Source organism: Canis lupus, chromosome 16 (genome assembly GCF_048164855.1).
Source record: "Canis lupus baileyi chromosome 16, mCanLup2.hap1, whole genome shotgun sequence".
Classification (NCBI taxonomy): Eukaryota; Metazoa; Chordata; class Mammalia; order Carnivora; family Canidae; genus Canis; species Canis lupus.
The window spans coordinates 8521144-8542199 of record NC_132853.1 but is presented as its reverse complement, the minus strand read 5'-3'; the positions used below and the strand labels follow the sequence as shown (position 1 = coordinate 8542199).

Here is a 21056-nt window from a genome sequence, read left to right as displayed (position 1 = left end):
TAGGCCAGAATCAAACCAGTGGCCTCGTAATTTCATAAAAGATGGGGCCCTTGGTACATGGACACTTCAGGAGCTTTGTTTTGTCAGTACTGGTGATGGTTTTTAGAGCCTGATAAGCCGGCCTCTCTTTATGGCCTCTTAGATCTTAGGCCAGGCCTCCACAGAGTCCGAGTGTTTGGCCAGAACACACAGCAACAAAGAGAAATGAATGTCACAGCTTCAGGACAGCATAACAGTAACATCCGGGTAAAGCAGGATGGACGTTTGAATTTAATTAGAACTTACTGCGCCCACAGAGGGGTTTTCTGAATATCCCTGACAGCGTGTGGGGTTAGAACTCTCTTTAGAGAGTTCCCTGCCCCCGCCCCCCCATCCCCATTGCAGACATGAAATGTCACTAATGACTTAGAATCTGAGGAGGCCTGGTTGGAGCTGCTGAGGATATTTCTTAGGCCAGATATATATATATATATTTTTTTTTTAGGCCAGATATTTTTAATATATGATGTTATTAGGGCCGGGGAAGGGAGACTGAAATTTTAGATTTTTGTAGTTGGAATATTTTCCAACTGTAAATTGGCCATCAAATTCCTAAGTAGAGTCCTACAGGAGATTGTTTTTCTGCTAAACTGCTCCCCGTTGCCAGTCTCTTCCTGCTCTGCCCTGTCCCCGGCTCCACTAGCACAATTCTGTTCCGTCTTTCTTGGACATACTGGCCATCACCATTTGGATGTGTGTGTAGTCATCTGGGCCATACAGCCCCAGGGCTCCCTGGCCACAGTTGAAGCGTCCGGCAGAACACTTCTGTCGACTAGAATCGACTCTCCATTCCATATTCCCAAATGAGACCATCCAGTTGGCTCCAGCTAGATTGGGGCCCACCCTCAAAGACAGGGAGAGTGGTTAAAGGCAGCAAGGGGTAGCCCCAGGGGCAGCTGGGTGGGCCTTGTCCCCCAGCGGGAGGGAGAGGTGGCTCTGTAAGTCCACAAGGCTGAGGTCATTCCCCCCTGTCCTTCGCTCGTGAGAAACCAGGGCACTACTAGAGGGATGGCCTGCAGCAGTGCCAGGGCATTTCCCTCTGTGCCTCTGCACAGACATGTGCAAGTGTCTAGAGAGCTGTTGGCCTTTCCCTTCCACCCGCCTTACCTGGACTTGAGCAGCGTGCCACTCTGGGCTCACACCCTTTCCTCTCCTTTCCTTGAAATTCTCTGAACCCAGAACGCAGGGTAGAATTGCATCCATGCAAACTGCAGCAGATGTGTGGTGTTACTGGGCTGTGGACTAGGGGCCTCACCTCAGGTTCTAGAGTAGGCACAGGCCATGGCCCTCATGCAGAGCTGTAGAGAGGAGGAGGGGAGCCATCCACTGTTCCCTTTCCAACAGCCTCAAGTCTCCGGTGGCTGAAAATATTTTCTATTAATTTAGACATCTATTTTTAGACTTTATCTCTTCCATCGGTGTCTGGAGCACTTTTGTCTGAAAACCTTGAAAAATTACTAATAGCTTAAGATGTGGTGCGCCCTGGGTGAAAGCTTCACACACCACCATATTTAGTCTTTATACCCTGGCCCCAGGCAGTGATATTAGCACGGTTTATAGATGAAGAAACTGGAGTGTAAAGGAATAAGCCTTGCCAGAATCAGCTGGCAAGTGGGTGGCAGATCTGGGCTTCAGAGCAGTCCTGTGTTTTCCCAGCACAGTGCACTGCCTCCCACACTAAGGAGGAAGGGATCTGGCCCTCCTTTGTGGAACCTGTATGGGTTTCAGTAGTGACCCCCAGGCAGTAGGGAGTCTTTTTCTGTCCCCCGTGAAAGGACCCCCAAACTTGAGGCCTGGGCCTCATCTCCAGTCCACTTTTCACTCCCCAAGGGGACCCTTTGGGAGTTCTAGTCTCTGCCCTGGTGGAAAACTTGCAGAGTTGCACTGAGAGAAAGGAGGGAGATAATCATAATTCCTTATAATTGGCTAATGCTGGACAAAGCTCATACATCCACGGTCCTGATAGCATAAAGTGTCCTTCTTTGGGTCGTACTGACATCCTGAGGGCCCTCAGCCCCTCTTGCTGAGGGTGGACCTTGTGCCCAGCAAGGTTCCTAATCACTGTGCACAGTCCTGGATGCCTGCTGGAGCGCCAGCCTGCCGAGCATTCCCAGTGATGCAGGCTGCTCACTTCTTTGAACTCCTGTGCCAGCTGCCTTTGAAACAGACCCAGTCTTCCTTATTTCTCAAAGGTTGTGAACCTCACTGCTGTGTCTGTGCTCAGTTAGCAGGTCTCTGCAAGGACTTCCACATCTGGAAGGTCCGTTCTTATTGAAGCTTCCCGTTTCAGCAGGCAGAAGCTTGCATTCAGTCTTTTTTAGGGAGCACTGGTAGGCATTTGGGATCCCCTTCAGAGGCTTGCATCTTCTCTAGAATCTCATGGTGTTGAGGGTGCAGCATGGAAGAAGAACATCATGGTGAGCTACACTTCCCTTCTGGCAGCAGTGCCCTCATGAGCAGGACTGCCTTTACCTACCTGCCTTTTAGGGCCAAGCTCTGCTCAGTGCTCAGTGCTTGGGGAGCAAAGACATTCTTATTAATTCTTTTAAATAAAGAAGATGACTTTGAACCTCTTCCTTCAGTGAAGGGCACCAGAAAGCCATCCCTGGAGAAAGGCATTTCCTCTCTAGCTTGACCACAGTTGAGGGTCTCTAGTTAATCCCCCAACTTTGAAGCTATGTGAAAATACAGAACAAAGCCCTGCAAAATTGTCGTGGCTACTTTTTATTAATATCCAACAGGTGCTCATAGCACTTGCAACATGACCCAGGAGGATAGCACCCAATCTTGGATGATGCCTTTGACCTCTGCCATCCATGACTGCCACACACACACCTAAGTTCCTTTGCTTCCAAACCTGGGACCTTCTTTCTTCCCAGCTCCCGTTGTCACTAGCTCCCCCGTGATGCGTGTGTAGCTCTGTAAGTAAACTGATCAGCCCTCGTTCCTAACTCACCAGTCAGGGAGGCATAACAGCATTTTCCCTTCAAACATGGGCATGTTGGCATGCACAGGGAATTCCCTAGCTCTTGGGAGCTTCCTCCAGCACCAAGAGAACGAGAAAGGTGGTACTGCATTTCAGGCCAGCCTCGACCTAGATTTTGCTGTGCGAAGTGTTGAGTGCAGGTTCTAGTCCCACACAGAAATGGGGTCTGGAGAAGGCCTACTCACACCCAGCCGCCCAGCCTCACAAGGGTGCCCAAGGGCCAGACACCATCAGCAAGTTGCTGCTCTCCCCAAACCTGTGCAGTCTACAGAAGGGCGTGGCTCTGGAGTTGGGGCTCCAGTCAGTAACCCCAAAAGTCAGGAGTAAGGTGCACGCTGAGGGCTCCACGCCTGCCTCAGGAAAGGGCGCCTGCAAGGATGGGTCCCTGAGAAGTCATGCCTCCCCAGGTAGGGGAGGCCCCCGCTGACATCTGCTGCTGGGGTTTCCGGCTGTGATGCTGCATGGCTCAGGCAGGGAGCCTGCCCCTGGGCAGCCACACAGCTCCAGGCAGTTCGACCGTGAGGAGGCAGCGAAGCATCAGATGGCAGGTGGCAAGGGCTGGGGTTTCTGAAAGGATGTGTAGGGAGGACAGGGTGCACATGTTTGAATTCAAGCACGCCTTTCCTCGCTGTCTGTCTCTCCCCTGAGGATGTTCTAGAGCCTCTCAGCTGGAAGGAAGAAATGGAATTTAGTAGCTGTTACTTCTTGTTCACCCAGTGGGTGCTCTTCGAGACCCACCCAGGGCTGTCACCTGGTTTAGCAATTCACTCAATAGGAACAGATGATGTGTGTTTCATTCACTCATTCTCTCTACAAATATCTATGGACACCTGCTGCATGTCAGGTACTGGGCATGGCCCCTGCCCCCAGGAGCTTCAGCTCTCCAGTGATCAGCAGTAAATCCTGTGGCATCTGGTTTGAAAATAGATCCTGAATCAAATCATCCTCATCACCTCCACCCACAGCACGATCTGTCACCTAAACAACCACAGTGGCCCCAGAGTTGTCTTCTCGAGACAAAGCAGCTCCAGGCAGGCCCGGAGGGGAGCCCTTCATGGGTTCCCGATGGCCTGGCAGCAAGCCCACCTCCTTGCCCTGTTCCCTCAGCCTCTCATGACCTCCCAGGCTATCGCCTCACTCCTTCCAGTCTTCCGTTGCCGTGTTCTGCTCACCTGGTGGGCCCTGGCCCGGCCTTAGCCGTGGTGTAGGAGGTCTCTTGTAGCTTATCCGTATTCTGGAGAAACACCCCCAACTAGCTCACTTCACTGTTTCCTGACTCCTGGAGGTGGTGAGCCTCACGTAGGCAGAGGACTTGCTTGCTGGCCCCTGTGTAATCCCAGCACCTGTGCCAAGGGTTTCATAAAATCATACACGTGGGACAATCCCACAGGTGGCTCATTGTAGGAGGGGCTGAGAGGACACCGTGGAGGGATAAGGAAGGGCTGCTGGTCAGATGGCTGGTGAGGAGCCTCTGGGGAGGCTGAACCACAAGGGTGGGCAGAGCCTGCTCAGCAAGCCTGGTCGGATGAGGGGAGCAGGGGAAGAGCATGTGTACACACCCCTGACCGTTCCAGGCAGGGGAGGAAGACCACAAGCCAGGCGCCTGGGATCAGAGAAACAGGCAGTGGTGCCGAGCCTCTGCTGCGACCAGGGGTGCCAGGAAACCCCCAAGGCTTTTCAGCAGCAGGGGGCGTATGCTTTTTAAAAAACAGACTATTTTTAAAGCGGTTAAAGACTATTTCTTAGAATGGTTTTAGGTTCACAGCAACATTGAGCGGAAAGTACAGGGAGTTCCCACATGTCCCGGCCTCCCCCACTGTCACCTCTCTGCCAGAATACTGTATGTTAGTCACCCAGCCTGCACGGGTGTGTCACCATCTGCCAGAGCCAGAGTTTATGCAGGGCTCGCTCTTGCTGTGTGTGCAGAGGTTTGGGCCTGTGGGCAATGTTGTAGTCCTGCAGTGGTGTCTATGGGGACCTCTGTGGGCCTGGCCGCGCCTGGGGAGCAGGGAGGGGCCTGCTCATGGAGGGTGGCCATGTCCCCCACAGTCACCCTCCCCAGTAACGCTGGGGCCACCCCACCCCCACCCCCTCTCTGTGTTGCAGTGCTGGCCTACATGCAGCTGCTGGAGGACTACTCGGAGCCACAGCCGTCCATGTTCTACCAGACGCCACAGAACGAGCACATCTACCAGCAGAAGAACAAGCTCCTCATGGAGGTGTACGGCTTCAACGACTCATTCAGCACCGAAGCCCCGCAGGAGCTGGCACCGCCCCCCGCCCTGCCTCCCAAGCAGCGGCAGCTGGTAAGCCACCCTCTGCCCTGCCCCACTGCCGCCGTGACCCTCCGCTTCCGCCAGCCCCAGGCAGCCGTGGACCACACCGCTTCCCACGCGGGCGCTTTCATTTCCTCCTGACAAGCTTCCCCATCTCCCCACCCTGGGGGTGGTGGCGCCTTTCTCTTCCAGAGCAGGCCCCCATGCAGCTGGGCCTGGCTTGTACTCAGAATGTTTGCTTTCTCTGCTGACAGTCTCTTGTATTTTTCCTCTCTTCTTTGGCTCCAGTATAGACCTCCCAGAAAGGAGGGACTCAATCAAGGCACAGGGCATGGTCTGTGTACGGCCATCTGTGGACTTGATTTACATAATGGCCCAACTACATAGAGTGACTTACACCCCACCCTGGCCAGGGATGGCCCCGTGGAAACAAGCTCTATTGAAGCACGATGGCCTCAAACAGAACCATTCTGTATTCCCTACATGGTGCCCTACCTCCTTTAAAAACACTCCTGTGTGAGGATTCCCTGTAGGTAATGAAGCCCAAGTCAGGGCAGGCTGTCCTGCATGGGCCATGTATGAGATTCTAGGACCAGGTAGGGGTGCAGATCAGGTGGGCCTGCTGCACACCTCAACTCTGATCCTACTGCTCCCAGTTTGCCAGCCGGGCAGACTTCGGTCAGGTGGTAGGATCCAAACATCTCATCTGGCCCTGCTTCCCAGGAAGAGTACACCTCAGAAAGGGATCCTTGACCTATTCAGAGCTGCATGTGCTATTTTGCTCCTCGGCTGGCCAGCCTGGTAATGTTTTCCCCACAGAGAGGACCACCCATCTTCCATCCTTCGTGAGCGGATGCAAAGGTGCTGCCCTGCCTTTTCTGGGAAGCACCTGCCAACTGGACAGCCAGCACTCTGGGTTACTCCTTGAGCCCCCAGTCCGCCCCCAGGGTCCCTGAACCTTCCTGCATGTGGTGAGCTCAGGGACTGACTAAGCAGGGCCTGGAGTTGGCAGTTGTGGGTTCCAGGCCTGCCACTAATTAGCCATGTCTCATGACTTGCACTCAGGGCCTCAGTTCTTCAGCCACCCTGCCCGCCACATAAACACCTGAATATGCCCCAGTGTGGGTCTAAATGGCTCAGAAAGTGTTTCAAAAAGGGATCTTTACCATGGAAATAGAAATGCCTGCCCCAGGGTGCCCTAACTTAAAATGTTTGGTCTAACAGCTAAACTGGATTTTGTTGAGATCTGCAACACTCTCAGACCCTCCTGCCAGTGCCCACAGGTCTTCATCGGTCATCCTGGGGCATCTCCTCTGCTCCATGGAGCCCATAGGCTTCACACAGATCCCTAGGGAGCACTCTTGGCCTTGGAGCCTGTGCAGGAGAGCCACTGGGCAGTCCCCATGCTGGCAGGGCAGGAGTGAGGGGCCTAGGAGTAGAGCAGACATCCTGCCGAACGCCTCCCTGTGGAAGCACTGGGGCTTTGGTTTGGTTTCACATGATCCTTCCCGCAGCCTCTCACCCCCATGTTAAGTGAACTGAGGCTGAGAAAGGCAGAGAGACTTAATTGGAGCCCACCCACCACTGAAAGTAGAAGATGAGGGACCACACCCAGCTGACTGAAGCCCAGGCACTGCTGTGACGTGCCCTGTGCCTCCACCTGGCAAAATAGTAGTAGTAATTGTGCCTGTTAGCCCCTGTATAGTGTGGGAGGGACAGTTCCAAGTGCTTTACACACACACTGTCCCCATTTTACAAATGAAGACCCTGAGCCACAGAGACCTTTAAATAATACCCAAAGCCAAATAGGTCCCAGATGGTGAGGCTCAGGGTCAAAGCCAGGAGGTCTGGCTCCAGGAGCGTCCTCTGCGGAAGCATGAATAACTGCACGGTCCACTCCCCACCAAGGAAGAACTTGAGGCCCTAAGTCAATGGAAGAGCCAGACTGGGAGCCAGGCCCTCAGGGTTCTGAGCCTGTTTGGCCTCTTCACCTTACCACCATTGGACACAACTTGTGTGAAAGTTAGCTTTTTAAATCCACCACAAGGAGATGAAGCAGGGCACGCTCTTGTCCAGGTACACCTTGGCAGGCATCTTTGATTCCTGAGTTGAGCCAAGAAGTCATCCCTCTCCAGAATGTCCCAGCAGAGTTAGGTAGCAGCCTGCGGAGCCTCATGTGTACCTATCTGACTGTTCTCTGCTTTTTTCCCTCCTTCCCTGTCTTCTCTCTCATCCCTTCTGTCCAGCAGGCCTCCTATGCTGCTTCTTCCTTCTCCTCTGTCTCCTACTGTGTCCAGCAAACTAAAGTGGCCTTCACCCCCGAGGACGGCAGTGCCACTCAGGGCATCAGTGTGTCCGTCTCTAACTCCTTTCTCAGCCGGCATGGCAACTTGCCTGTGCCCTCGGTGAGTCACTCCCTACTGTTCTTTGCTTGGAAACATGAGTGCCATCTTTCATTTATCACTGTGCCTCCTGTCACCTGTCCTGCCACCCAGCCCTGGCTCTGTCCTCACAGACCCTGTACCCAACGGGAAAGGGCATGTGTGGTTGGTTCTCTGTGGCCCAAGGACTGTGTGAAGTTTTGGATGGGGCAGGTTGGGGGTAGGGATGGGGAAACATTAGCAGCCACACTCATAGCATTACCACTCAGGCATAAACTGGCAGAAATGTCTTGGCCTTTTTATTCTGATCTCCCGTTGAGCTCTGGGTCAGCCCTATAAGTGTTTTGTATTTAGAAAGAAGTATTCCTCCTATGGGCACCAGGGCCAGGGAGAGCACTTTAGCAGGGCATGACGGAGTCTAAGTCTGAGGGATGTGTTGGTTAACCTTTCCTGTGTAGCAAACCACTCCAAAACTCAGCGACTAAGAACAACAGTACCCGTTTGTCACTGCTTAGGACACAGGTTGGTAGGGTGACTGCCCGTCTGATTTTGGCTGGCCTCACTAACATCTCTGGAACCTCAGTGGGGACAGCAGGCCGATTTGGCCGTGATCTTCATGACCCTCCAGCCTCCATGAAGCTAGCCTGGGCTTGCTCCTGTGGCAGCTGGCGAGATGCCAGGGGAACTGATGGGAGGATGCGAGGTATCTTCAGGCCTAGGCTCAGAACTGACACACTGTGCCTTCCTAACATTCTCTCCATTGAGTCATAGGGCCTGTCTGGGATTCCTGGAGTAGGGAGCTAGACTCCACCTCTTGGGGGGACAGGGCTGCTGCTCAATCACCTTGCCGAGGGACATGGCTATGGGAGGGAAATGGGTGCAGCCTTTTCTGTAAAGTTTACTTCTGAAACTTATAGGACAGTAACCATTTGGGAGGCACAGTGCTGCTCTGTTGCCTTTCGTTGGAATCTGCATCTGTCAGGGATCCTAAACAGCTACCATTCTTCCTTTAATCTGCTGGGACTGAGCAGCAGGACAAGAGCTTGGATGGGGCCGTCTTTGGGTTCTACTTAAAATCAGTTTTGCCTTTGGGTAATTTACTTATCCCTCCTGGCCTCCGTTTCTTTCCTTTGAGATTATACTTATCTCCTACTTTGTGATTGTGGAGATTAAGTAAAATCATAAAGGAAAGCTGATTATTATAGCTCTTGCTCTTAGAGTTCTGGGTTCTAGTCTCGGCTCTGTCCTTGTTCTGCACATGACAGCTCGGACAAATGGCTTCACCTACCTGGACTTCCTTTACCCTCTACAACCTGGTGACTGGTTGACCTAGTGACTCTTAGAGACCTAGCCAAGCTCAGGTTCCCAGTGTGGTCTTGTCTGGTTTCCATCTTTGGGAACCATCCGTCCAGAGCCCAGGCTAAGATGGTCCTGCCTGCTGTGAGGGATGTGTTGTTCCTTTGGGGGCTAGAGCCTAACTTTTTAGAGCCCTCAGGAATCCTGTGTTTGCTATAGAAAGGCTAAATACCCCTCCCTCCCCACCCCCAGCCCCTGGCACACAGACACCCTCTGTTTCCTCAGCAGGCACTTCTGGCAAGCTCCTTTCACAAATCGTGCAAAACTTGGCCTTTATACAATCTCGCTCTTGACTGTTTTTTCCCCCTCTATGAACAGAAAGTAAGTGTGAGTTATCCTAAGAAAGTGTCTACAACGTCCCTTTTAAACAGTTTGAGGGCTGTCCGTGAGCTGAACTGTTTGCTACAGAGTTGATGAAAGTTTTGAGGGCATTTCATTTAAGTTTGCGCATGAACGTGTCATGATTTTCATCCCTTGGGGGACAGGCGAGTCTCAAGACACCATGCTTTGGAAAGACCGCTTTCTCCATACCAATTCCACAGTGCAGCCCAAGGGAGTGAGCATCTAAAGGTGCTTTATATTTTAAAAGGAAAGTCCCCGAGCCTCCAGAGCTGTTGGTAATGGCTTGAATGTTTGGAACATTTGACATCTGATACGCTGAAACTCCAGAGAAGTGGTTTAGTGCAATGCCAACATATTCTTCATGTGTTCTCTGCTTACATTCTGAGGTGAACCCCAGATGGAGGGCTTTGGATTTCTCTCAGAGCGGCCCTTTATTCCTGAATCTCCTCATTCCTGGGCCTTTGTCATCCTTCCAACATGGAATCCTGAAAGGTGCCCCTTAGGAATACAGCAGTTGTCAAATCTGAAGACCCCTGACTCTGTCAACAACCTGTTACTTCTGCCGGGGAGAATTCTAACCATTAAAAACCTCTTGGGATATCTGGGTGGCTCAGTTGGTGAAGCATCAGCCTACTCTCAATTTTATCTTAGGTCATGATCCTCAGGATCATGAGCTTGAGCTCAGGTCGGGCTCTGTGCTGGGCATGGAACCTGCTTAAGATTCTCCCTCCCTTTCCCCCGCCCTCCACTCATGGGTGCACTTCCACACGCGTGCTCTCTTTCTCTCCCTCTCAGACTCTCTCAAAGAAAAAGAAAGGAAAGAAAACCTCTTGAATTAGAATGGGAAAGCTGCATTGACAAAGCTTAATTGAAGTAGGGGCTCAGGGGTACCTGGTGGCTCAATGGGTTAATCCTCTGCCTTCAGCTCAGGTCATGATCTCAGGGTCCTAGGATGGAGCCCCCCCACGTCAGGCTCTGCTGAGCGGGGAACCTACTTCCCCTCTCCCTCTGCCTGCTGCTCTGCCTACTCGTGCTCTCTCTTTGTCAAATAAATAAATGAAGTAGGCACCCAAAGAGCACCTTGTTCACTCTTCCTATGTTCCAGGTTGAGTTTAATGTTTAATGAGTTTAACCCCCTGCACAGGGGTTCTCTTTGTGCAGGTCAAGCAGCAGGAAGGATCTGGAGCAACTCATGGCCCCCTCATCTTCAAGAAGCACTTTGGTAGGCAGACTACAACGAGCATCCAAGAGGCTCACACTGAGGCAGGGTATGAGTAAGGCCTGGAGAGTCACGGGCCATCAGTGGAAACCCCTGGGCTGTGGAGCCAGGGCAAAATCAGGCAGAGCATCATGGGGAAGGTGGCATTTGAGCTGTGGCCTGAAGGACAATTAGGATTTCAGGGAGATGAGGGATAAAGGGCAGGGAGAACAAGTCCAAGGTGTTCCACACAAAAGGACCTACCTGGAGGATGGGGACCAGAAAGCCTAATGTGCGTTTAGGAAGGTGACCTCAAGTGTTAAGGTTATGGGGGAGCTGGCTGAAGAGTGGTGCCTGTAGCCGGCCTTCCGTGTGTCCTCAGGGTTAGTACACCTTAACTGAAATGGGCTGCTTCCCCAGCTGCTCCCTCCTGATCATGGTCCCTAGAGGTCAAGCCAGGGGATGCCCACTCTCGCAGCACCTTCCACTGCATCTGCTCAGCTCTCTCATCCCACAGAAGTGCTGGCTCACAGTCCACAGACTTCCTGTCCTGCCCAGCTCGTGCTGCATACCTAGGAAACTGGAACATCTGTGCAGACAGGCATCCAGACCTGATGTGGGGTCTCTGGGGACATTACTCCTAGTTTGGTAGAAGAAGGTGTTTAGGGACATGAGGATTGAGTGAGAGGTGGGAGAGATGCAGAGAACCACGCACAGCCTCCCCGAGGTCCAGGCAGGCCAGGCCCCACTTCCTGTTCTGATTCCACTGGGCCTTGGCAATGTGCCTGGCCCGTGGAGGTGCCAGAAGGTGTTTCAGTGATGTGCCTTCCTACAGATGGCTCTCTGATGTGACACTAGGGTCCTCCGCTTCTGTCCTCAGACTCTCTCTTGGTCACTGGTAGCCCAGGGCTACCTACCGTGTTCTTACTGCTGCCCCACCACATGGCTGCACGCCTTCCACCTCCACTCCAGGTCTGAGTCCAGCTCTAAGTCTCCACTCTGCACTGAGTTCCCCTGTGCTGTCTCTCCTTTCCCTGGCCCTTCTCTGGCTTGTCCTGGTTCTGGTTTTGAACACTGGTCTTGTGACTCTAAAAAGAATCTTAAAAGTTGGATGGGGTCTACACTCAACATTACCCTTGACCAAAGTATTGAGAATCTCTCAGTAACCATTAGGGTGGCGAGTGCCCTTCAGGAATTGAAATATTGATGTCGGAGAAATCCCTTTCCTCCGCGCCTTCTGGTGCCTACCTTCTTTGCTGACTGCAAGGTCACTGAGAGGTCTATTCAGATGCTAGGAATCTGTTGAAATACTTCTTTACCATCTTAGTTTCCAGAGTGATTCTGAATAAGTAAAACTTCTTTGAGAAGAACTTGAGAAATATCCATAATAACTGTCCTTTGTTTAGAAAAAAATCTTTAGGACAGCCCCGGTGGCTTAGCGGTTTTGTGCCGCCTTCCACCCAGGGCACGATCCTGGAGTCCCAGGATCGAGTCCCGCATCAGGCTCCCTGCATGGAGCCTGCTTCTCCCTCTGCCTGTGTCTCTGCCTCTCTCTCTCTCTCTCTCTCTCTCTCTCTGTCTCTAATAAATAAATTAAAAATCTTAAAAAAAAAATCTTTAGGGTAAGAAAGTCAAGTATGTATCATCTTGAAAACTTCAGTGACAAAGGGCAGGGGGTGGGTCCATAGAGCCACAGCTGTCCCGTTCTGGGCAGATGGTGATTCTCTACGTGTCCCTGGGTCTACGTGTAGACCTTCGTGCTCAACCCCTTTCTTGGGGGCCTTACCACAGAGTATAGTCTGCAGTTGTGAGTGCAGGCATCTCCTTAGACTCGGCTCCCTGGGATTAGGAATTAGATCCCACATGCCTAACGGGTACCAGCCAAACCCCTCTGCTCCAATTCTTATTATTTCTTTTTTTAAAAGATTCATTTATTTACTTGATAGAGAACATGTGTGCAAGTCAGGGGAAAGGGAGAGGGAGAGAGAGAATCTCAAACAGACTCCTTGCCCAGTGCAGAGCCCAACATGGGGCTTGAGCCCATGACCCTGAGATCATGACCTGAACCAAAATCAAGAGTTGGACTCTTAACTGACCAGCCCCCCGGACACCCCATGTCCTTGTTATTTCCATGAATGTTTCCACTGAGTTGCCCAAGCAAGATATGAGGTATCCTCTTCCCTCCCCGCTACCACATACACAGCCCCTTTACATGTGGCACGCATACCAACTCACTGAGCCCTGCCACACATCCTAGCATGTGCCCTGAGCTGGTCTTCTCCAGCCCTATTACCAGTGGCTCCCCTACTCCCCACCCCCGGCACAGCCTCTGTGGCCTCTCTCCTGTCTTCCTGCCACCATGTCCCTTTCTCAGCCCTGGTCAGACTCCAGTGTCCCCTCAGCATTGCAGAGCCTTCTGCACCTTCGCCAGCTTCTGCCCACCTGTCCCCATGCGCGTGCCCTGCATACCCCCCACTTTCTCCTGGCACTGACCTCTCGGCCCTCCCACACACACTTGCTCTGTCTTCTCTCCCCCCTTCCTGAGGTCCACTGTGTTTTTCCTTACTTGCTCTATGGACCTGAGCACGCCATCCCCACATGAGTAGGCCTCCATTTCCTCTTCAGCAATGGGAGCTTCGAATTGTCCTGGGGAGAAGGGCAAGGCACACGTAGAGCATATAATGTAGTATAAAGCACACAGCCAGTGTTCAGTAAAGAGGGAGGCATTATAAAAATACTTATTATCACACTGGGAAATTGTTTTTTGCTTTGTAATGTTCAAGTTCTTTTTTCTCAAGGTCATAACCCTCCGAGGGTAAGGACTGGGCTTATTATGTGCTTGTGGACTCAGTATGTAGCTCAGGGCCAAGCCGGCAAGTGGCAGGTGCTCTGTGATGCCGGACCACTGGGGAGGGTCTTACTTCAGCCAAAAGCAGTGAGCAGTGACCGAGGAGGCATCTAGCTCTCTTCTTCCACCCACCACCACATCCATCTTTCCCAGCATGCCCACATTCCATTACAACAGCATGCTGCTGACTCATCCACTTCCATGCATCAGACACACTGGTCCCAGGCTGTGGCTGAAAACCCGACCTCTTCCTCATTTTCCTTCTCTGCTAACCCATAAGGTGCTGGCTGCTGGTTCTCTGGCTTGAGACCAGAGCTTAGGGACCCTTGGGCTTGGAGACTTGCAGAAGGAAGCAGCCACTGTGACTCAGCCATTTCTGCCCCTCATTTTGAAGATTTCTTGCTGCTTTTTTGGTGATGCTCATGGCATTTTGGATGGTCAGTGCTCTTGGATTAGCCACAGACCTAGGAATTAGCTTACAGCCCCTTGCTGCAGGCATGCTTCTGACTCTATCCATGACAGTCTAGCTGGTCTGGTACCACAAGGACCCCCTTGGTCCTTGTGATGGTCATATGGTGACATCGTAGACTGAGGGTGCTGTCCACACGCTGGCCTGTACCTTCACATTTCAGGCTGCTTATCTACTATGAAGGACCCTTCCTCACTGCTCTGTGATGGAGTGCTTATTCCACTCTAGAGATGGGGAAACTGGAATAGAGAGGCTGAACCGTTTCATGTATTCAGAGGCTTAACTTAGAGCTCAGGTTAGCATCCAGAGCTTCACTGTGAAAAATAGTGTTCAGGGCAACCCGGGTGGCTCAGCAGTTTAGCGCCTGTTCTTTGGCCCAGAGCATGATCCTGGAGACCCGGGATCAAGTCCCACGTTGGGCTCCCTGCATGGAGCCTGCTTCACCCTCTGTGTGTTCCTGCCTGCCTGCATCTCTCTCTCTCTCTCTCTCTCTCTCTCTCATGAATAAATAAATAAAATCTTTAATAAAAAAAAAAGAAAGAAAAATAGTGTTCAGGTGATGTTTATGAACTGCTGAATTGCCAGTAAATAGCGGAGACCTGGCAAGGCAACGTGAAAAAGAAAAGCCCGTACCTAGAGTGGTCATCAAGAGGAGGGTTTTCGTCCTTTGTGTTCTGACACATTACAGAGCTACAGGCTCTAAATAGAGTTCTAAGAATAAGTGTAAATTAGAGTCCCTGGCATGCTGTTTAAATCCAAACAATAAAAATAGTTCAGTCAGATTTCTAGAACTGAATTCAAATCATTTTTGAATCTGTACTAAATCTTTCCATAAGAGTTGATGCTTTTAAGGTCAATATTTAGTGAGAATACAGAGCATGCTAAAATGTTTGGGAGGTTTTTGCAAGAATATTATTAGCCATGAATCCATTAGCCAAAATCTAGTGTTTTCAAGGAAGATCTTGTTATTCAAGTTGCAAAAATATGTCACATGAGAAGAAATGCTATACATTTCCACTTTTACCTATCCTACTACCTAAAACTCCCAACCAGAACATTTTTGGTTTGTTTGGGTTTTCCTTTTTTTTACATCATTTGTTGTAAAATACTAATTAGAATTTTCAGATGGTTTTTAAAAATAGATTCCACAAGAAATTTATTCAAAAAGAGGATATTTTTTGGATCCAGTGTGGTGCTGATATTGCCTTTCTTTGATAAAATGAATACTGTCCTATCCCTCATCCAACAGGGCCAACAGAAGTGCCTCTCCTGGCCAGAAGCAAAGACAGATCTAAGGTGCAGGTGTTGGTAGCAGAGACCTCAGAATCTGCCACTGGGCTTTGGAAACTTACCCTTTTGACATTATGTAAACCACAGTTGTTATAAATGAACACAAAGGCACCAAAGAAGGAAGTTGCTTCCAGATGTAAGGTAGACTCCAAGAAAGGTTTTGGTAAATAAGTAGTTGACTGGGACCAGGAAGGAGAGAGGAGACAAGCATCTAGCAGACTTCCCCTCAGGGTGCCACAGGGAGTAGAGAGGAATGTTATCAAGGGTCCTTCCTGGTGACTTTCCATCCCTTAAGAGCCAAAGCAGGCGTGCTTCCCTCCAAGAGATCCGTCCCGTAGAGATGGTGAAGGGTGTTGTGCAGTGGCTGAAAGCTTGACTTCCTTCCAAGAGAAATAACGTAGCCCGGTGTTGTGTTGACACTCACAGTCTCTGGTTTAAAGGAAGTGTGAGCCCAGGACCAGTGCTGAGCTGTGGTTCCCAGTGAGTCTCCGTATGGGAAGGAAGCCCAAACCACACTAGAGCAGCAGCTGCCCTGGGGTGTGTTTTCTCACAAATGATGGAGACGAATGTAAGCCTGAAAACCAGCAGTCCAATAGCTTATCTGTGTTGGTAAGCAGCATCCAGAAACACTGAAGTCATAAGCCTTGCTGGAGCCAAGAGTATGCAGTAATGACCAATCTCTGGCAACTTCTGTGCTTCCCAGACACTTTACGACAGTAAGTCCATTCACTCAAATGATTGCCTCTACCCATAATTGGGAGGGCTGAAAGTTCCTCAAAGCTCGGAGCACCAGTCACTGCAGCTGCAGAGCCAGCGGAGTCATTGGCCTGTGGCTCTGGCCCTTGGCTGCTGGCACACTCTCTGCCTCCCCTGGCACCCTCATTCTTCCTGACAGTTACAGGAATTAAGTGGAATGTCTGTTACAGTGAGGAACCAGAATTTTGCATTTAAAGGTCTCTCTCCCTGCTTTCTTGCCAGCACAGACCGCATCCCTAGTCATTTTTCATGCCAAGACTATAATGGAGATAAACTGTCTTTGAAAATTGATGCCTGGCCAGCTTTGAGTGTCTTTGTGTTCTAGCATGTGTGTGGCCACCCATCAACCTACAGGGTCGTCAGCCATCGTTTCTCCACCTGGAAGACTCAGGGCGGTTCATTCACGTGTCTGTTTTGAATAGAGCAGGCTACCAGTTTGTGCATCTCTTGTGAGGGCAGATGTCTCTGCATCCCTGGCTTGTATATAAGCCTTGGCTCGCTGCCTTTGCTTGCTGGTCATCACAAAACACTTAGCCAAGGAGATCTCCCAGCCAGGTAGTAGGCTGTATCCTGCCGATCCATAGGATTACATGTTTGGGGCCTGTCACACACCCAGAATGTTCACTGAGTGGGAAATCCCCTGTGCCTCTCTTAGGAGCCAAGCTGTGTTACAAGGTGTGTGGCCAGCCTGTTTCTTTATCTTTGTGATAAGAATCGTAACAGCCCTTCATGTAGATTAAATGAGAGGATTCGTGCAAACCCTTAGCTCCTCATCTGACCAGTAGGCATCACCACCATCGCTAGATGGTCGTTGCTGGCTCTATGATTGATGTGTGTGTGATCAAGGCTGACATTGGGAGCCAGGCAGCCCTTCCTGCTTTCCTTTCCGGGGACTTGCTCTGGCACTGCTAGATCTTCTACAGAAATCTGCAATCTCCCAGCCAGGCAGCTCCCCTCATGGTATAAAATCCTCAGCCCAAACAGTCACTCTGGCTATAAATAAAAATCCCTGCCACAGAGAGAGCAGCAGCTTTCTCTTAGAAGCAAAGCCAGGCACCAGCCAGGTCCTAGAATAAACTCCAGGCGGTGATGAAGTGGTGTTTCTGCTCAGTGGCCAGCCTGCCTTGCTTCCTGCCCATATGAACAAATGTGGTCTTAAAGGGCCTGGAAATACTCCTCTGGGATATCTATAGAGACCCGCCTTATTGACAGTGGTGTGACAATGAGCCCCAGTGTGGCCCTCCCCTCTGGAGTTGCAGGAGGGGCACTGAGGGTGCTTTGTGGCGGTTAGAGAGCGGTGCCTTACATCTCCCCACCCCCTCAAAGGTATTTTTCAAGCTTGGCTCTTGTCCCAGCAGGACTGCATAGCTGGAATACCAGAGCTGCTCACTGGCTGGAGCTGCTGAGGGAGGGAAGGGCAGGCCCGACTGGGAGGCTTTGTCCTAGAGATGCAAGCCTCCTTGCTTTCTCCATGGTGGCTGCCCCTCCTCTGCATTGCACATCCTTGGGGCATCCATCCTTGGGGTGTCTGGAGCCTGTCTCCTGACCCCGGTCTCCCGCCGCGGCAGAGTTGGGGGGGAAGCTAGTCTGTTCGGCTTCCACACTTAGAACCCAGACACTGCTGCGAGGCACTTCGTTAGAATACTAGAGTCGCTTCCTTTCTAGTCTTCATTCAGTAAAAATGTAGTAGACCCCGCTAAACACCTCAGCTCTGTTGCTTATAGCGGTTCCCAGACTGGTACTTTGGAGGGCGAGGGAGGAGAGCAGACAGTCTTGTCACCCGCCAGCACTGCACTCAGGACTCCCAGAGCATCACCTCAGTAAATCTGCACAGAGATCCTCTGAGAGAAGTGCTGTTGTTTTCATCCCCATTTCATTTATTCCTTTTTTTATTCATGTATAATTAACATACATTATTCCATGTTTTCATCCCTGTTTTAAAGACTAAGAAACCAGGGTGCCTGGCTGGCTCAGTTGGAGGAGTGTGCAACTCTTGATCTCAAGGTCGTGAGTTCGAGCCCCATGCTGGGTGTAGAGATGACTTAAATAAATAAAGACAAAGGAATTTTGGTTATGTACCCAAGGTCACAAGAGTAGAAAGAGATGGCCCAGAGCCCCATCTGTGTGACCTGGTGAGTGTGTCCTTGGCAGTCACCCTTGTACCATCTCCTGGAAAGAGCACCTGTGGTGTGTGGGAGTCTGCCACCCTGAACTTGTCAAATCAAAGCTTGTTGAGAAGGTGCTATCAGACCTGATACATCTTGTGATCACACAGGAACCGCTTATAAAGATATATCAGGTGCTCAGTTACTGCTGTGCTAAGTGAATTTACATCTGGGTGGGGGGTGGTCAGTGAGTGTCAGGACTCCTGAAAGAACTGGCATATGTCTCCGTCTGTTCAAGCTGCTCTAACACAGTTCTGCAGACTAGGTGGTTTATACACAACATGGTTCTAGAGGCTGTAGGTACAGCTGGTGCCCCCTTCCGGTCACAGACTTCTTGTATTCTCACATGGTGAAAGGGCAAGGCATCTCTCTGGATCCTTGTTTATATGGCACTAATCACATTTATGAGAGGTCTTAGGAGTCCCCCAGAGGTCCCTACCTTCTAATACCATTATCTATGGGGTTAGAATTTCAGCATATTAATTTGGGAGCCACAAACATTGAGCAGCAATATTGAACATTGATCTTAAACTAGCTGAATTCACGTGCAAGGGAAAGGCATCTATCAGCAGATCTCATGGCAACGCCTGCCCTTGGAGATGTGCAGACAACAGATCTGAGAACCTGGCTCCTGTCCTCACGACTGAAGCCATTTCCTGAGATGGCAACGTGGGCTTCTCTCAGGGTGGCCTCCTAGGACTGGATCCTACTATCTGTCCACTGTCCAGTGCATTCCCACACTGTCTTCTGTAGCCTTTCCCAGCCAGTGATAGAGGCTCACTATGGCAGAGCGTTCACCAGGGATGAAATAGAGAGTCCCAAAAGCCAAACACTTTACCCCACTGCCATCCCCAGAAAGGCCTATGGTAAATCCCCCAGGCCTGGGTGGTTCCTGGAGTCAGTGAAACGTAGCACTGTGGATGCTCGGGCACAGCATGAGAGCCTCAGAGCTGGAGGTCCCCTCATCCAGCTTGTTTAGAAAGAAGGATGGGCATGGAGCTTCTTACCAGGAAGCTAAATCCTCAGTATCTGTCGCTCAGAGCACGGATGGCATTTCCCACTGATTCTTTGACCACGTACAGGCTTGGTCCTGATTCTGGGAGTTAGATGGGGAAATAGAATGTGTAAGAGTGAGTAGGCACCATGGCCACGTGTCCTGAGTCTGATGTAAACCAGCTGCGTGAGAAAGGCACTGGGGCCCTGAGTTGTGGCCACTCTCAGTCCAGGGTATGGTGTAGCTTTGCCAAACCACTTAAGGATATGAGTGTCTTTAATCTCCTGTTTAAAATTTCATTTCTTCCTCCTTTTCCTTGTCTATGGGTTGTGAAAATCCAGTGGAAAAGGCAGAGAACATTTGAATGAGCAGTGTGCACATTTGTGTTGCACTTGGCTCTTGTCAGATGCTGGCATCAGTAGCACGCAAGTAACCCTAACAAGGACTCTGGATACAGACCCTTTCACGTGCCCCTATTCCATTATCCCGTGACAGCATCAGGTTGTTGGACCCTTTGTGGGACGTGGTGACGTCCTCAGGTTCTGAGCCTGGTGGCCCCTCCCACAGCAGAGCCCAGGCCTGGACCGTGCTCAGTGACACTAAGAAGCTGCGAGTGTTCACTGTGCCCCCTCAGCCTGGCTTCAGATTTCTCTGAAATCTCTAGGGTAGTTGATACCACCCTAGAAGCATTGCAAGACCCTTTCATTTTTTTTTTCAAAAAAAAAAAAAGATTGTGTAAGAAGGGACATGAACTCATCGAAGTTTTTAGCATTTTGATAGCACAGTCCTTCCAGCCATTTCATTTTAAGGCCTAACCCTTCCCTTTGAGAAACATTTCAGGTGGGTTACAGTATTTGAAAGGCTCCAGTGTTTGATTTTTAAGAGAGACAACCAAAAAGATTCAAAATGAGTGAATAGGACCCAGGTGTCCACACACATGGAATTTAGCCACAAGGTTCCTGAAGGGACAGAGGCCCAGCTTGGGTTCTGTGGGTTCAGTTCTCTAACAGCAGAGAGTGGGACCACCTGTACGGCACATGGGGCTTGCTCTTCTTTGGGGGTGCCCACATCCCACTGTTGGGGTGTGGAAGGTGGCACTGGTCGGTCCTCGTGCCTGGGTCAGAGAACCTCAGCTAGAGGGTCATAGGGGTTGGTTTGGCCTGATCGGTGGTCGGTGGTCCTCATTAGAATTACTGTGAGCAGGCTGCACCGCTCAGCCGAGTTAATCTAATGACTTTTTCTTTTGTCTGTTTTCTTCTTTCCATCTTCCTGTTTTTGTGTTTGTCCTCCGCTTTGATTCTGTAGTATAAATCTGTGTTTAGGTCCTACTCCCAGGATTTCGTGCCTCACAACCACGCTTCCGTTCAGCCTTTCCTTCCGCCTACCTCCTCTGCCTCTCCACACTTCCCAACTGTCCACCAGTCTCAGAGCTCTGACTTAACGGTGCCAACCGTAGCCAGTCTGCCTCCCAGCACCGTGGACGGGCCTCTCTCGTCTTCTCAGGAGAGCAGCTTTCACGGGAACACTGTCTGCCTTCCTTCCGAAACCTCTTTCACTGACTCGCCCCAGACGCCTTTGGTGAGAACTCAGCGCCCCCCACCCCCACCCCCTGTTCACTCGAGGCTGCCCGTGAGAAGGCGGTATGGCTGCTCAGGAGTTGCCCCCCACCCCCCCACCCCCCACCTTCACCCCTGATAGCAGCGAGGCTAGATCCAGGTCCCGGAGGGTCACAAGGTGCAATAGTCACCTATCTGTTTCCAGAACAGAAATGGAGCCTTCCATACAAAGTTCCCATCAGATGAGGAATCTGATTTTCCAGAGACGGGTTAGTGACTATTTAGGGATGGTCATCGTAAGCACGAGACAGAAAATGCTCCTGGTTTTTTGTTGGGTTGTGTGTCGTTACGGAGAGCTACCAACACCTTTGGAAGACAGATGCAGACAGAGAACTCTGAC

General features: G+C 51.0%; 1 protein-coding gene and 1 long non-coding RNA gene across 16 annotated transcripts in view; one reads left to right on the top strand and one right to left on the bottom strand.

Annotated features, from left to right (window-relative positions):
• Positions 1–21056, top strand: part of RAPGEF1 (Rap guanine nucleotide exchange factor 1) — a 135509-nt gene that overhangs the window by 94389 nt on the left and 20064 nt on the right. For 8 of the 15 annotated variants that reach the window (XM_072778415.1, XM_072778419.1, XM_072778417.1 and 5 more), the window contains 3 exons: positions 5132–5331; positions 7548–7706; positions 20406–20678. In XM_072778415.1, the coding sequence (XP_072634516.1) occupies positions 5132–5331; positions 7548–7706; positions 20406–20678 (632 nt within the window). The remainder of the gene's footprint in view (positions 1–5131; positions 5332–7547; positions 7707–20405; positions 20679–21056) is intronic. The other 7 variants (XM_072778427.1, XM_072778426.1, XM_072778425.1 and 4 more) reach the window with 3 other exon arrangements.
• LOC140605897 (uncharacterized) lies at positions 94–20690 on the bottom strand. The gene is made up of 4 exons (XR_012008413.1): positions 19114–20690; positions 13145–13224; positions 4198–4368; positions 94–3693 (listed from the first exon to the last, which is right to left on the bottom strand). It is a non-coding gene; the product is annotated as an uncharacterized lncRNA (long non-coding RNA).